This window comes from Macrobrachium rosenbergii, chromosome 58 (genome assembly GCF_040412425.1).
Source record: "Macrobrachium rosenbergii isolate ZJJX-2024 chromosome 58, ASM4041242v1, whole genome shotgun sequence".
Taxonomy (NCBI): Eukaryota; Metazoa; Arthropoda; class Malacostraca; order Decapoda; family Palaemonidae; genus Macrobrachium; species Macrobrachium rosenbergii.
The window spans coordinates 24,194,348-24,210,907 of record NC_089798.1 but is presented as its reverse complement, the minus strand read 5'-3'; the positions used below and the strand labels follow the sequence as shown (position 1 = coordinate 24,210,907).

Sequence of the window (16,560 nt, the reverse complement as noted above, 5' to 3'; positions counted from 1 at the left end):
TTCTTGAGTCAGCTTGCCGTAATTTTTTCGCCGTTTCATATTATTCGTTACATAAAGTGTTATACATCAAAATGTGCGCAATTTCATATCGAATACAACAAAAAGTAAATCATTCCTTTAGCTCTTCACAGTTTTTTTAATATTTTCATTGAAATAACGGTAACTGACAAAATTTTAACATTCGGTCAACTTTGACTCGACCGAAATGATCGAAAAACTTAACCGTAGGCCAAAATTCTTACATTGTAGTAACAATCTATCATTTACCTTATTTCTGCAACAAACGGAAAGTCTCTAGCACAATATTTCGATTTTTGGTGAATTTTCGAAAAAAAACTTTCCTTCGCTCCGCGCGCGGAATCCGCTGAAAATCATGTCATTTCTTGAGTCACCTTGCCGTAATTTTTTCGCCGTTTCATATTATTCGTTACATAAAGTGTTATACATCAAAATGTGCGCAATTTCATGTAGAATACAACAAAAAATAAATCATTCCATTGAAATTTAGCTAGGCCAAACTTCTTACATTCTAGCAACAATCAATCATTTACCTTCATTCTACAGAAAGTCTCTAGCACAATTTTTAATATTTTCTGAAAATTGAAATCACGATAATGTGACAAAATTTTAACATTCGGTCAACTTTGACTCGACCGAAATGCACCGAAAAAAACGAAACCGTAGGCCAAAATTCTTACATTCTAGTAACAATAAATCAATCATTTACCTTCATTCTACAACAAACGGAAAGTCTCTAGCACAATATTTCGATTTTTGGTGTTTCATATTATTCGTTACATAAAGTGTTATACATCAAAAATTTTGAGAATAAATCATTCCTTTAGCTCTTCACAGTTTTTTAATATTTTCATTGAAATCACGATAACTGACAAAATTTTAACATTCGGTCAACTTTGACTCGACCGAAATGCACGAAAAAAATCCTGTCATTTCTTGAGTCACCTTGCCGTAATTTTTTCGCCGTTTCATATTATTCGTTACATAAAGTGTTATTACATCAAAATGTATACATCAAAATTTCATGTAGAATACAACAAAAAATAAATCATTCTTTTAGCTCTTCACAGTTTTTTAATATTTTCATTGAAATCACGATAACTGACAAAATTTTAACATTCGGTCAACTTTGACTCGACCGAAATGCTCGAAAAACACAACCGTAGGCCAAACTTCTTACATTCTAGCAACAATCAATCATTTACCTTCATTCTACAACAAACGGAAAGTCTCTAGCACAATATTTCGATTTTTGGTGAATTTTTAAAAAAAAACTTTCCTTCGCTCCGCGCACGCGGACTCCGCTGAAAATCATGTCATTTCTTGAGTCAGCTTGCCGTAATTTTTTCGCCGTTTCATATTATTCGTTACATAAAGTGTTATACATCAAAATGTGCGCAATTTCATGTAGAATACAACAAAAAATAAATCATTCCTTTAGCTCTTCACAGTTTTTTAATATTTTCATTGAAATCACGATAACTGACAAAATTTTAACAGTCGGTCAACTTTGACTCGACCGAAATGCTCGAAAAACGCAACCGTAGGCCAAAATTCTTACATTCTAGTAACAAGAAATCATTTACCTTCATTCTGCAACAAACGGAAAGTCTCTAGCACAATATTTCGATTTTTGGTGAATTTTTGAAATGTGCGCATTTCATGTAGAATACAACAAAAAATAAATCATTCTTTTAGCTCTTCACAGTTTTTAATATTTTCATTGAAATCAAACTTTACAACGTAGGCCAAACTTCTTACATTCTAGCCTTCGCTCCGCAAATGGACTCCACTGAAAATCATGTCATTTCTTGAGTCAGCTTGCCGTAATTTTTTCGCCGTTTCATATTATTCGTTACATAAAGTGTTATACATCAAAATGTGCGCAATTTCATGTAGAATACAACAAAAAATAAATCATTCCTTTAGCTCTTCACAGTTTTTTAATATTTTCATTGAAATCACGATAACTGACAAAATTTTAACAGTCGGTCAACTTTGACTCGACCGAAATGCTCGAAAAACGCAACCGTAGGCCAAAATTCTTACATTCTAGTAACAATAAATCATTTACCTTCATTCTGCAACAAACGGAAAGTCTCTAGCACAATATTTCGATTTTTGGTGAATTTTTGAAAAAAAATTTTTCCTTCGCTCCGCGCGCGCGGACTCCGCTGAAAATCATGTCATTTCTTGAGTCAGCTTGCCGTAATTTTTTCGCCGTTTCATATTATTCGTTACATAAAGTGTTATACATCAAAATGTGTGCAATTTCATGTAGAATACAACAAAAAATAAATCATTCCTTTAGCTCTTCACAGTTTTTTAATATTTTCATTGAAATCACGATAACTGACAAAATTTTAACATTCGGTCAACTTTGACTCGACCGAAATGCACGAAAAACGAAACCGTAGGCCAAAATTCTTACATTCTAGTAACAATCAATCATTTACCTTCATTCTACAACAAACGGAAAGTCTCTAGCACAATATTTCGATTTTTGGTGAATTTTTGAAAAAAAAAAATTTCCCTCGCTCCGCGCGCGCGCGGACTCCGCTGAAAATCCTGTCATTTCTTGAGTCACCTTGCCGTAATTTTTTCGCCGTTTCATATTATTCGTTACATAAAGTGTTATACATCAAAATGTGCGCAATTTCATGTAGAATACAACAAAAAATAAATCATTCTTTTAGCTCTTCACAGTTTTTTAATATTTTCATTGAAATCACGATAACTGACAAAATTTTAACATTCGGTCAACTTTAACTCGACCGAAATGCTCGCAACAAAAAACGCAACGATTTTTAGGCCAAACTTCTTACATTCTAGTAACAATCAATCATTTACCTTCATTCTACAACAAACGGAAAGTCTCTAGCACAATATTTCGATTTTTGGTGAATTTTTCACGATAAAAAAAATTTCCCTCACTCCGCGCGCAAAATTGTTACATTCTAGTAACAATAAATCATTTACCTTCATTCTGCAACTGAGTCTAGCACGCTGAAAATCCTGTCATTTCTTGAGTCACCTTGCCGTAATTTTTCGCCGTTTCATATTATTCGTTACATAAAGTGTAATACATCAAAATGTGCGCAATTTCATATAGAATACAACAAAAATAAATCATTCCTTTAGCTCTTCACAGTTTTTTAATATTTTCATTGAAATCACGATAACTGACAAAATTTTAACAGTCGGTCAACTTTGACTCGACCGAAATGCTCGAAAAACGCAACCGTAGGCCAAAATTGTTACATTCTAGTAACAATAAATCATTTACCTTCATTCTGCAACAAACGGAAAGTCTCTAGCACAATATTTCGATTTTTGGTGAATTTTTGAAAAAAAAACTTTTTCCTTCGCTCGTTACACATCAAAATGTGCGGACTCCGCTGAAAATCATGTCATTTCTTGAGTCAGCTTGCCGTAATTTTTTCGCCGTTTCATATTATTCGTTACATAAAGTGTTATACATCAAAATGTGCGCAATTTCATGTAGAATACAACAAAAATAAATCATTCCTTTAGCTCTTCACAGTTTTTAATATTTTCATTGAAATCACGATAACTGACAAAATTTTAACATTCGGTCAACTTTGACTCGACCGAAAAATGCTCGAAAAACGCAACCGTAGGCCAAAATTCTTACATTCTAGTAACAAGAAATCATTTACCTTCATTCTGCAACAAACGGAAAGTCTCTAGCACAATATTTCGATTTTTGGTGAATTTTTTGAAAAAAATTTTTAGCTCTTCCAGTTTTTTAATATTTTCTCCTTTAACTCGACCGAAATGCTCGAAAACGCAAAAGGCCAAAATTGACTCTGCTGAAAATCCTGTCATTTCTTGAGTCACCTTGCCGTAATTTTTTCGCCGTTTCATATTATTCGTTACATAAAGTGTTATACATCAAAATGTGCGCAATTTCATGTAGAATACAACAAAAAATAAATCATTCCTTTAGCTCTTCACAGTTTTTTAATATTTTCATTGAAATCACGATAACTGACAAAATTTTAACATTCGGTCAACTTTGACTCGACCGAAATGCTCGAAAAACGCAACCGTAGGCCAAAATTCTTACATTCTAGTAACAATCAATCATTTACCTTCATTCTACAACAAACGGAAAGTCTCTAGCACAATATTTCGATTTTTGGTGAATTTTTGAAAAAAAATTTTCCTTCGCTCCGTGCGCGCAGACTCCGCTGAAAATCCTGTCATTTCTTGAGTCACCTTGCCGTAATTTTTTCGCCGTTTCATATTATTCGTTACATAAAGTGTTATACATCAAAATGTGTGCAATTTCATGTAGAATACAACAAAAAATAAATCATTCCTTTAGCTCTTCACAGTTTTTTAATATTTTCATTGAAATCACGATAACTGACAAAATTTTAACATTCGGTCAACTTTGACTCGACCGAAATGCTCGAAAAACGCAACCGTAGGGCCAGACAATATTTCTTACATTCTAGCAACAATCAATCATTTACCTTCATTCTACAACAAACAGTCAAAAGTCTCTAGCACAATATTTCGATTTTTGGTGAATATTTTTTGAAAAAAACTTTTCCTTCGAAAAAACGCTCCGTAGGCCAGACATTCTAGTAACAATCAATCATTTAGCATCATTCTACAACAAACAGTAAAAATCATGTCATTTCTTGAGTCAGCTGCCATAATAATTTTTCGCCGTTTCATATTATTCATTACATAAAGTGTTATACATCAAAATGTGCGCAATTTCATGTAGAATACAACAAAAAATATTTCATTCTTTTAGCTCTTCACCGTTTTGTAATATTTTTATATAAATATCGATAAATAGAAAAAATCAACCTTTGGTCAACTTTAACTCGATCGAAATGGTTCAAAAATGCAATTGTAAGCTAAAAAACTTACAGTCTAGTAATATTCAATCAATTTCCTTCATTTTGGAACAATTGGAAAGTCTCTAGCACAATATTTTGAGTTTTGGTGAATTTTTGAAAAAAACTTTTTTTTACGTCCGAGCATTACGAATTCATGCATCATTTTGTGATAATATTTTCTCTGTGTTGCTTTAATCGTTTTAAAATCTGTTATATACCAAAATCATCGCAATTTAGTGTACAATACAACTAAAAAAATTTATCTCATTAGCTTTAACCGTTTTGCTTACAGCGCGATTTGTATACAATTATATACGAGTTTTTTTTTCGCTGTCATATATTCCAATATTTATATATGATAATGATATTTTTTTTCATTTCTGATGATTGCATACTAAACTTCAGGCAATGAGAAAAAAAGGAGCCAAAAATAAACTCTTAATCTTGAAAACTAAGCACGCTGTGATTTTTTTAAAAAACTTTTTTTCCGCTTCGGCGCTACCTCTCGGAGGCCGCCGGCATACAGGAGACGTTTTTGAAAATAGGGCTTCGGCATTAAAGGGTTAATAAGACTAATAGTTCAACTTGTAATAGTCGTAGGCCTTTGTCTACAAAGTTCACACATATGAAGGAGATAAAACAACGATAGTGATGGCAGTTGGAGATGAAAATATGAAAACATAAGAACAGCGATGACCTCAGAAGTATTATAGTAACATCCTTTAATTAAGTAAAATATGACAACAGTAAGCAGTATCAGAAAAAGCCCTGTTTAAGGGAAACTGCAGGTAATTTCTCGGACCCACCACTAGTGTTCAGTTGTTTCACGCGTTTACAACTGAGTTGCCAAATAGCACCAGATGTCGCTATTATAAGCTGTTGTCCGAAAAGTTTTTAAGCATGTTGCAAAACTTTTTTGGGTGATTGTACATTGGTAAGCTGTTTTGTGATTTTGCAGAATTTTAATTTACCATTTTATTGATATTTTGCTGTTTAAAATATTATTAATATTTGAAAATTAGTAAATCATTTTTTATCATAAAAAAATGTATTTAGTCATGAAAATAAGATGAAAATACAGTAATTTAGTTAATATTGCTCTGCAAAAAAATTTATAAATGCATTTTCCACGATATATTTGAAGATAAGTTCAACAGAAAAACCCGTGAGTCACTGAAACCACGACTGGTGATCTGCAAGTAAGTGGGGACCCACAGTAGCTTTGTTGCCACTTGTAAGTTGAAGCAAGGATTCAATTTTTTCGCGATCAGAAGCTCGAGCTAAATCGTTGTTCATTTGTTTTTTTACTTGGAGCTTTATCTTTACTTGGAGCTTTATCTTTACTACGGCTCCTCTAAAAATTCACATTGCAGCAGGGACACAGTGGTATTACAGCATATTGGAAGAACAACTAAGAGAAAAGGATTAATATGTGCAAAACAAAAGGAGTTAATTTATAATGTTAGCAAACAAAATGTTAATGAGGATAAATGATAAAAGAATCTTTAAGGGAATGAGGCAAGAAGTGTAAATTTAAATTTAATAATACAGTAATCATGTGTAAATTCTTACACCTGCTCACTCCCCTTGTTACCAAGTTTAATGACCGCTCCAGCTGTGCTGAAGGATAATCCAGTATAAAAAACTGTGGTTTGTATACCTATGAAAAATACAACTTACTTTTACAACTTACTATTTTTTAACCAGTACTTGAGCAGTCATGTGATAGACAATGTGCCTTTCCTTTTGCTCATATTTGCCAACTTTGTGGTTTTCTTTCTTCTTCCATACACTCATACTCTGCTTCCTTCTCTTTCCCAATTTTTAAAATTTCTTTTCCTTGTTGCAGTTGTTCTGCACCAAGTTTGCTACTTCAGTCATGGTTGCATCATTATCTGCTTTGAAGAACCATATTTGTGTTCACTGTGCCAGTTTATCCTTGTGCTATCCTACTCACTGCACCACTTTATCCTGTTCTATTTCTAGGGCAGGTGAAGTATACTGTATTGGGTTCATTTATTAATAATTTACTTTATTGTGCATAGAACTTGTGAATATTTGCAAAATGCAAGACGAGGAATGTAATACAGTAGTACAAAAGTTCCAAATGAAAGGGTAATATTTCTAATTGTATTGTGTTTTGAATGATGTAGAAAGTACAATTAATATCCTCCTGATGCGTTTATTGTACTCAGGCTCTAGAAAGTCCTTAAAACAGGTGTAGGGGCAGCATCACAGCTAAAGAACTGGCATCAGAGGTACTTTTCCCAAGCAAAGGAGAATCACTACTTTGAGAGCTTTCTAATCTAATGTAACAGGATAAGTGTGCATAGTCATCTTGGAAACCATAGGATATAGGCATGAGGTAACGAATCTTCTGGTTGGTGATACAGTGAAAAGTACATGGATATTTCCCCTCATGATGGTCCATATAATTAGTGAGCTCATTGACATAATTAATGGTATGGGATTGATGGTTCTAACCATAACAGATAATCTTCACTGAACACATCTATGAGGCTTGTACTAGACTTAATCCAAGTTAGGAACATGCATCTACTAAAGTACCCTGCTTTGCAATGGTCTCCAAATAGGTGGAGAGACATTGGCTTCCCTCCTAAGTAGCTATATACAAAAAGGTAAAGCTGATATAGTGTCCTCAGTTACATGAAATTATCATCATCACCTGCAATGCCATGTAACACCAGGTCCCCTGTGAAATTCCACCACTTATATCTTTCATCATCTTTCATTTCTTGAATACTGCACATGTCATTATCTGTATCATCAGCCGTTTTTACAGAAATTCTTTATCTCGTTTGTGTATCATTTGACTTCATTATCAAGACTCAGGTACTTAGCATGTTCTACCATGTATTCTTTATCTCCTACCCAAAATATTTTGCAAGTCACTTTTGCACTTCTCTATTGTCTATTGGATCCCAGGTCTCATTCGATATCCAAGGTTTCCCTGTAGTTAAATCATATCCTGGTACAGTACTTCTTTCTCAGCAGATTGATATACATTCCCGATGTTAATTCAGTCCTCATTGATTGCCTGCTCTTCATTAGATATGGTCCCTAGAATTGCAATGTTTTTTGTTACCTTAATCTTCAAGAAACCTCATTATATGACACCTAGTCAGCTTTTTTGTCGGGTAATTTTACTTTCATTTTCAGTGTGGCAATGATAAGTTGGTGGATACTTCTGGAGCTTGCTGCTTTATAGTCCCTAACATTCCCCAGCATTCTTTTCAGCTTATGTGATCTATTTGGTTTCTGTGACTGTCATCGGGAAGTGTCCAAGTGCATTTGTGAATGTCCTTGTGCTGAAAAAAAGAGTACCTCCAATTTATAAGAGTATTTGAAAATAAACTGTACAAATATCTTGAACAGTTTTTATGTTTCATAAATACACTGCTATTATAGTATTTTTTTAACCGGAGTTCCTTCTTGTCGTGTCTTTATGGAAAATGTCGGGATTTCAGGCAAAGGAAAGGAAATTGCAACAACATGTGACTAAGGAGACAGTTGTGTATCAAAGCATGTTCAAAGGATGTCTCTTTGTCCTTTAAAATATACAATTGTTTTATGAGTTTTTGTTCTTAGTCCGTATTTAATTAGATTTTGAAATTTAATTATACCAGAGTATCATTAAATATCACAAAAGGTTCTGAGAACACAGTTTGCTCTGAAGGCTCTTGTGAGATTGAAGACGACAGGTTTGGGTTTAACTGAGTTATTTTTCAGAAGCCATGTATACATTGAGGAATGCGGACAGTAAGGTGGTCACCGACCTGCGGATCCCATGTCACACATTTGGGCAAGAATTTGTGTTTGTTATATGACATATAAATGAGAATAATTTGTGTTACAATAAACATACAAAAGTGGTTACATACATCGGCAGAAAGGCCGGACAATAATACGTATGGAGAGATATATAAAAATATGAAATAATAACGGGTAGTATACATGACATGATTAATGCAGAAATGAAGAGATGCTTGACGCCTTTACAAATACTCCCCCCCCCTAGACAATGATTACAGAGATAATTATTGGATAACATGAAAATTAATCACTGAGGCGCCGGGGGAGCAGGAGGCAACCCCTTCTCTTTGAGAACTGTGGGCGGGGGGCAACATCGACTGCTGGATCTTCCACAGCACGGCCTCTGGGGCACCCACAGCCCCTCCTTGTTGGGGGGGGGGAAGCGGGTATGTCTGAGGGCGCGTGTTGAGGGGGGACCCTAGGACGTCTGCCTGCCTCCTCTCGGATTTTGCTGTCTAACAGGAATGCTGGTTTCAGCCTGTCGATGGAAACCCAATCCTCCCGGCCGTGGATGTCGATGAGATACGCCTTGGGGGTCCTGTTGATGACTCGGTAAGGGCCCTGTAGGGCCTGGTCAAGGGCAGGCGACAGGCGTCTATCCTGATGAAGACATAAGTGCAGGAATCGGGGCCGGCTGGGCTGTAGGTGTTGGTTCTGTCCATGAAGGTCTTATGGCAGGGTGCGAACTTCTGTGCTAGTTCCCTCAACCTTGGGAGGCGGGTATCTGTGCTGTCAGCTGGTGGCGGGAAGAACTCCCCTGGAACAGCTAGTGTTTCTCCATAGAGTTTTTCTGCAGGAGACACATTGCCATCTGTCCTCTGTGCGGAGACCCAGCAGGACCCAGGGGAGCTGGGCCTTCCAGCTTTCATCGGTGCAACGTGCCATTAGAGCTGCCTTCAGTGAGGGGTGTGCCCTCTCTACCATGCCGTTTGCTGTGGGGTTGTAGGCCGTCGTGCTGTGAAGTGTTGTATCCATCAGGCATGCCAGGGAGACCCAGAGTTCTGACAGGAATGCTGAGCCCCTGTCCGTAGTAATGCTGTCTGGCACCCCAAAGTGGCTGAACCAACTGGAGAGGGGGGGCTTCTGCACAGGATGCTGTTGATGCCTCCTCCATAGGTATTGCCTCTGGGTACCTGGCACCCCCAGACTGCGGTAGAGGCCCAATGATGTCTATGTGGATGTGGCCGAAGCGCCGACGAGGTTGGGGGAAATCACCAATGCCTGATTCTGTGTGCCTTGTGATCTTGCTGGTTTGGGACAGGATACAGCTCCTCGCTCACTGGCGGGCATCCTTCCTGATGTCATGCGACATGAACTTTTCTGTCATCAGGTGCACCGTTGTATGCCCTGATGGGTGGAAGAGGCTGTGAATGATGCTGAACGTCTTCTTCCTCCTAGAGGGGGGGACCAGGGGGCGGGGGCAGCCGGTGCTTGTGTCGCAGAGAAGTGTTGCCCCCGAATCTCCCAAGGGCACATCCTCCCACTTGAGTGCCGTCAGTGCCATCCTGTAGGCTGCCGTTTCCAGGTCTGCTGCTTGCTCCCTCGCCAGGTCCTCGTAGGCTACGCCGAGGTGGAGGGAATTGATTTCACCCATGACAGGGCATTGGCTACTGGATTCTTCCTGCCAGGGACATAGGTGATGGTGCAACCAAACTTGGAGATGTCCGCCAAGTGTCGCTGCTGCCTTGCTGACCACGAGTCGCCCGCCTTTGCGAATGCGTGCACCAGGGGCTTTTGATCTGTGAGGATGGTGAATTGAGTACCGTCAAGCAGGTATTTGAAGTGCCACACAGCCTGGTAGATTGCGAGCAGCATTCTGTCGAAGGCACTCTAATGGGTCTCTGCCGGCGACAGCTTGTGACTGAAGGAGGCTAGAGGCCGGGGGCCGCCGTCGACTACTTGCTCAAGCACTGCTCCACAGGCGATGTTGCTGGCATCGGTGGTGAGTCTCAGGGCCGTTGTGGGGTTATGATGTGTCAAGGTGGTGGCATTTGCGAGGGCTGTCTTCGTCTCTTCAAACGCCTGCTGCTGCGGAGCGTCCCATGTCAGCGTTTTTGGCTTGCCCTTTAGGACTACTGTCAGGGGATACATGATGTGGGCGATGTCTGGGATGAAATGGCGATAGTAGTTCACCATGCCGAGGAACTCTTGAAGGGCCTTGATTGTCTGCGGCGTCGGAAACTTTTCTATTGCTTTCACTATTGAGGCCATGGGGCGTACTCCTGCTGGGGAGATCTCGTGCCCGAGGAAATCTATTTTTTCTGCCCCGAATGTGCATTTGTCGAACCTGACGACTAATCCATTCTCCTGCAGGTGTTTCAGGACGGCGCGGACATGGCGAAGGTGTTCCTCTGGGGACCTGGAGAAGATACGGATGTCGTCTACATAACACGCAGAAGGGCAGGTCCCCCAGGATGGTGTCCATCAGGCGTTGGAATGTGACCCCCGTGTTCCTGAGGCCGAAGGTGGAGTAGGAGAAGGTGTACATCCCGAACGGCGTGATGATGGCTATCTTCGGAACGTTGTCAAGATGCACAGGAACCTGAAAGTATGATTTAAGCAAGTCCATCTTAGTGAAGACCTTGGCCCCGTGAAGGGTGCTCGTCAGGTCTTGCATGTTCGGCAGGGGGTAGTGGTCTGTTTTGGTAACTAAATTCAGATGACGGTAGTCTCTGCAGGGCCTCCAGGAGCCATCTGACTTCTTTACCATATGTAGGGGAGATGCCCATGGGCTTGATGCTTTGGTACAGATGCCCATTTGTTCCATCTCAGCGAAAGCCCGTTTGGCGTCTTGTAGTTTTTGGGGGGGGCAGGCGACAGAACTTGGCATGAGTTGGGGGGCCTGTTATCGTCATGTGGTGGAAGATGCCGTGCTTGGCCTCAGCCCCCGACAACTGGCGGAGCTCTGGTTTAAAAACTTCCAGGAACTCCTGGAGGAGGGCGGCGTAATTGTTGGAGGCTGTAAACAGACGGTGGGCATCCCTGGTACGGTGAAGAATGGTCAGGAGTGGCAGGTTCCGGTGTCGAGGAGGCGTTGCCTGCCGACGTCGACCAGGAGTCCGTGGTGTCCCAGGAAATCGGCGCCCAGGAGGTGAACTTGACCTCTGCGATGACGAAAGGCCAATGGTACCTGCGGCCCAAGATGGAGATTGTGAGGGTCTTGGTTCCATAGCAGCGGACGCGGGTTCCATTCGCGGCTAACAGGGAGAGGGCGTGGAGTCAGCTGTCCAGGTGTAGTCCTCCTCCGACAGCAGGGACACCGACTGCATAGCCCCCGTGTCAACCAGCAGGCACCGCTTTGGTATTTCATCCCTGATGAAGAATCCTGCTGGTCGGGAGACATTGTCTTTCATGGCCACTGCTGTTACTTGTGGCCGCCTTCTCGTTTTTTGTGAAGGAACAGGGGGATCTGCTGTTCCTGGTGCTGGGGCCAAATCTCCTGTGGAAGTAGCACCACACCGAGTATGTCCGCGCCCTATGCTTCCTTGGCGGTGCCCTCCTGTAGATCGCATTTATGTTTTCTGGGTCATCGTCAGGCTACAGTCTGCAAGGGTGGCAGCGTGTTTGGAGGCTTTAGTGGCCTCATGGATTTTCTGTGCTACGTTGACCAGCTCGTCCATGGGAAGGGTATCTGCGTCTTTACTTTGGCCCCTCACCTCCTGCAGGAGACGCCGCAGAAATATTGCTTTTGTCAGGCTGATTTCCTTCCTGCACCCATCTGCGTCGACGCCCAGCAGTGTTACCAGACCTTGCAGTTCATCCTAGGCGTCCCTGGGTGATGCTTCCCCTAGGGGCTGGGTCAACAGGTCTAGTGCGCGCTGTGCTCTTTTGGAGACGGGCATGGAATATGTTTGTATCAGCTGGTCTCACAAGGCCGAGTACGTGACCTTGTCTGGCTGTGAGTCAAGCCATGGAGAGATTTTGTTGATTTGCGCCACGTGGAAGTGAGCATCAGCGCACAGAAACCAAGATACTGTGTTCTGGCATGAAAACGGGGGAAGCTTCACCGCGTCTGGCTTAGTGGGCAAAAGGGGCACGAAGACGATTTCCATGTTTCCGGATTTGCATTGTAGTTCAGGCTCTGCCATCTTTACGGTCACACACCAAAACGCCAGTACGCACTGTATTTAGTCCGCTAATGGTGTTAGAATTCGAGTGGTCGACGTGAGTCGTGAATGGCGAAGGCCAAAACCGTTCAAAATGCCAAAACGTGCCCTTGCAGGGACGCCATTATTAGCCTGTTAATGGCATGGAGTTCCTCTGAGGAAGGAGCTTTCAGAGGCCTAGAATGTGTCGTCATTTTGAGTCCACTAAAGGCTCTCTGAAGGTAAATGCGGCCGTATTTAGTCTGTTAATGGCTGGGCCAAAACTGCATGTTTACCACTCCTCAGGTCACCAGTTGTGAGATTCAAGACGACAGGTCTGGGTTTAACTGATTTATTTTTCAGAAGCCAGGTATACATTGAGGAATGCGGACGGAAAGGTGGTCACTGATCTGTGGATCCCATGTCACGCATTTGGGCAAGAATTTATGTTTGTTATATGACATATAAATGAGAATAATTTGCGTTACAATAAACATGCAAAAGTGGTTACATACATCGGCGGAAAGGCCGGACAATAATACGTATGGAGAGACATAAAAATATGAAATAATAACAAGTAATATACATGATGTGATTAATGCAGAAATGAAGAGGCGATTGACGCCTTTACACTCTTAATAGACTATTCCATTTTGCACATGCAAGGAAATAAATCTCAAAAATAATACATAGGCTTGATCAAAAGGTACATAATTATCTTCACCTCCAGTTTTAAATATAGCAGAAATCTTGCTGACTTTGACTTTGTCAGAGTAGGAAAGTTAACTTGAATTTTGAAAATTAAATAATTTGAATTTTGAAAATTAAATAATTTCAATTGGCAAGAAGAATCTTGTTTTTGTATTTAAAAGGATTATTTTCGCTTTACAGACGGTGTGACATTTTAGCACTGAATGCAGGAGTTTTTGGGCTGCCACATTCTACTACGGAAGACGGTTTTGAGACTGTGTTCCAGGTCAATCATCTGGCTCAGTTTTATCTAGCTTTATTGCTGCAGCCACTACTTGTGAAATCTTCTCCATCAAGAGTTGTATTTGTTGCAGCAGAAAGTCATCGGTAAGAACATATCTTCTAAAGGTATCTCTTTAAGAAATCTTATTGTTTAAAAGAAAAGAAAACTCATTGCGTTACTTATCCTAACATCAAAGAAAAATTTATGAGATTATTAATTTTTCCATATGTAGTTCTCCTAGCACCATGCTCTGTTTCATTTTCGAGGATAGATGAAATCTTGAATTTCCTGTTATCAATCATCTTAGCTGAAAATACATTAATTTCATGTATAAGTTTCATTTTGGAAAAATAATTGTTTAGTAAGATGTTAGCGAAATTTTGTATCATTCATTATGTTTAACAGCATGCCAGTACAATTTTCTAAGAGGTTTTATGTAATCTAGTTATTCAGGAAGTTTCCAGGAAAGTTGAATTGACCAAGATTACATAACATTTTTTCTGTGGTAAGGCCATTTATATGCTATAATCGTAGAGAGAGAGAGAGAGAGAGAGAGAGAGAGAGAGAGAGAGAGAGAGAGAGAGAGAGAGAGAGAGAGAGAGAGAGAGAGGTTTCCAGTTCAGCGGAATTCATTGTCACATGGTCTTGCCACGTTGATTGTAGTGGCAGTGATTCGGTATTATTTTATTAGTGTCAGCATAAAAATTTGCATATTCTATACCTCAGCATATTGAGAGAGATAGAAATGCTTATGGAACTGGCCAAGGAGGTGGGGTTAAGCGGCAGAAAAGTGAAGGAATTCATAACCCAGCAACAGAACCTAGCTTGTACAGAGCAACAAAGAGAAGCAGCAAGTGCAGAAGGTGAAGTGCAAAGAAAAGAAGCTGAAAGGGAAAGCTTTAGAAGGGAAAGTAAAAGAAGAGGCAAGACAAGATGCTGAAAGACAAAAACAAGAAGGTGAAAGACAGGGAACAAAAATCCCAAGTAATACAACTCAAAGCAGAAAATGAGAGACAGGTAAGCAGCACCAGCTCCCCTATTATCACTTCAAAGCCAAACTTACCAAGATTTCATGAAAAGCATGGTGACATTAAGATTTTCATAGAAAGATTTGAAAGGTTTGCACAGAGCAAGGGGGCTGTTTGTCTAAGCCCATCACTACCAGTTGAGTGCCTAGTCTTTTCTAGTATGCCTTTTGATAAAGACCCTGAAAAGGGCACTTTTAAAGAGATATAAGTGGACTGAAGAAGTATATAGGAAGAAATTCTGTGAGACAGTAATTTACCAGTTAGTGAAGGTAATAGGCAAGGAGAAGGTAACTGTCGTATGAGATACAGGTTGTACGTAGTGCACTTGTTGACAGGGCTATCTGTAGATATCCAAATGCAAAGATTTATGTATGTATACACTCACCGTACTATTAGAAAGCTACAGTACATGCTGTGTGCCTAGATAACCCTATTTATGATCTTGTTCTTGGAAATATTCTATGTATAAATGACCTTGCAGAAATAATTACAACTTATGCTGAGATGGTAGCGAAAGCTGCAGGGACAGACAACCAAAGGGACAAGGCAGAGGAAAGTGAGGCCCGGATGGATTTGGAAAATACTAGTACTGAGATAGCAGTAGTTGTGACCATAACTCATGTCCAGTAAGAGAAATGCAGCATCAAGCTACTGGTAGTAGCTTTTAACATCCCACATTTAGGAGCAGAGGAGCTAAAAGAAGCTTGGCAGAAGGACCTCAGTTTAGCCAAGTGGTGAACAAGAGCCAAAACTGATGCAGAATACAGGACCAAGGGTAAAGGAACTTTTAAGTTAAAAGTTTTTAATGTCAGACTATATTGTGTTTTCCAGGGCAAGGTAGCTGAATAAGTGGGGCAAATCTTAGTGTGCTAGAGATATATCGGGCCCAAGTGATGAAGCTGGCCCATGAGTCTATCATCAGTGGTCATATTGGAGCTAAAATGGCTGTCAACCATATAGCCAACAGTTTTCACTGCAAGGAGTTGTTGTGGATATCACCAGATTTTGCAGGTCCTGTGACATTTACCAGAAGATTGCACCAAGAGGCTGTACCAGCAAGGTATTGTTGATGGAAGAGCCATTCAAGAAAGGAGCAATTAGACCTGGTTGGATCTATATTGCTGGTGTCAGAGGAGGGCAACAGGTACATTCTTGAGATACCCAGAGGCAGTAGCACTCCCTAAAATAGAAACCCAGTCGGTAGCAGAGATACTACTCCAAGTTTTCAGCATGGTAGGATTTCCCAAGAAAATGCTATGTAACTCAGTAAACCTAGTTGACTTATGAGATGATGCATGCAGTGAGCTGTTTGATGAGCACCAAGCAACTTTTAACAATTTTTATACAAGAAACAATGGATTGTGTAAAATCTCAACAGTGTGTGGAAGTCTATGATGAAAAAGATGTGCCAGGAGAGACTGAAAGGTTTGGAAGTGGTAGCTACCTGTGATCTTACCTGCATATTGAGAGGTACCACAGTCAAGCACCTGATTTTTGCTGTTCAGGCAAAAATCAGGTATGGAAGGACCTTGAGAGAACCAATGCAGATTCTCAAAGAATTATGAACTGGAGAATGTGAAGATAAAGTGCTTATCACCTACCAGTACCTGTTGGAGCTGAAGAGTCACTTGGAAGAAATCGGTCACCTAGCCACAGAGTCTATATGCAGTACAGGAGCCAGAAGCATCACTACAGCAAGAGGACCAGCGACCATCAGTTCAAGGCAGGACATATTGTGTTAT

General features: G+C 40.1%; 1 protein-coding gene across 1 annotated transcript in view; it reads left to right on the top strand.

The window, feature by feature from the left end:
• The window catches only part of Wwox (WW domain-containing oxidoreductase), a 663,476-nt gene that overhangs the window by 315,539 nt on the left and 331,377 nt on the right, over window positions 1-16,560 (top strand). The window contains exon 5 of the mRNA XM_067102038.1: window positions 13,709-13,894. Within this exon, the coding sequence (XP_066958139.1) occupies window positions 13,709-13,894 (186 nt within the window). The remainder of the gene's footprint in view (window positions 1-13,708; window positions 13,895-16,560) is intronic.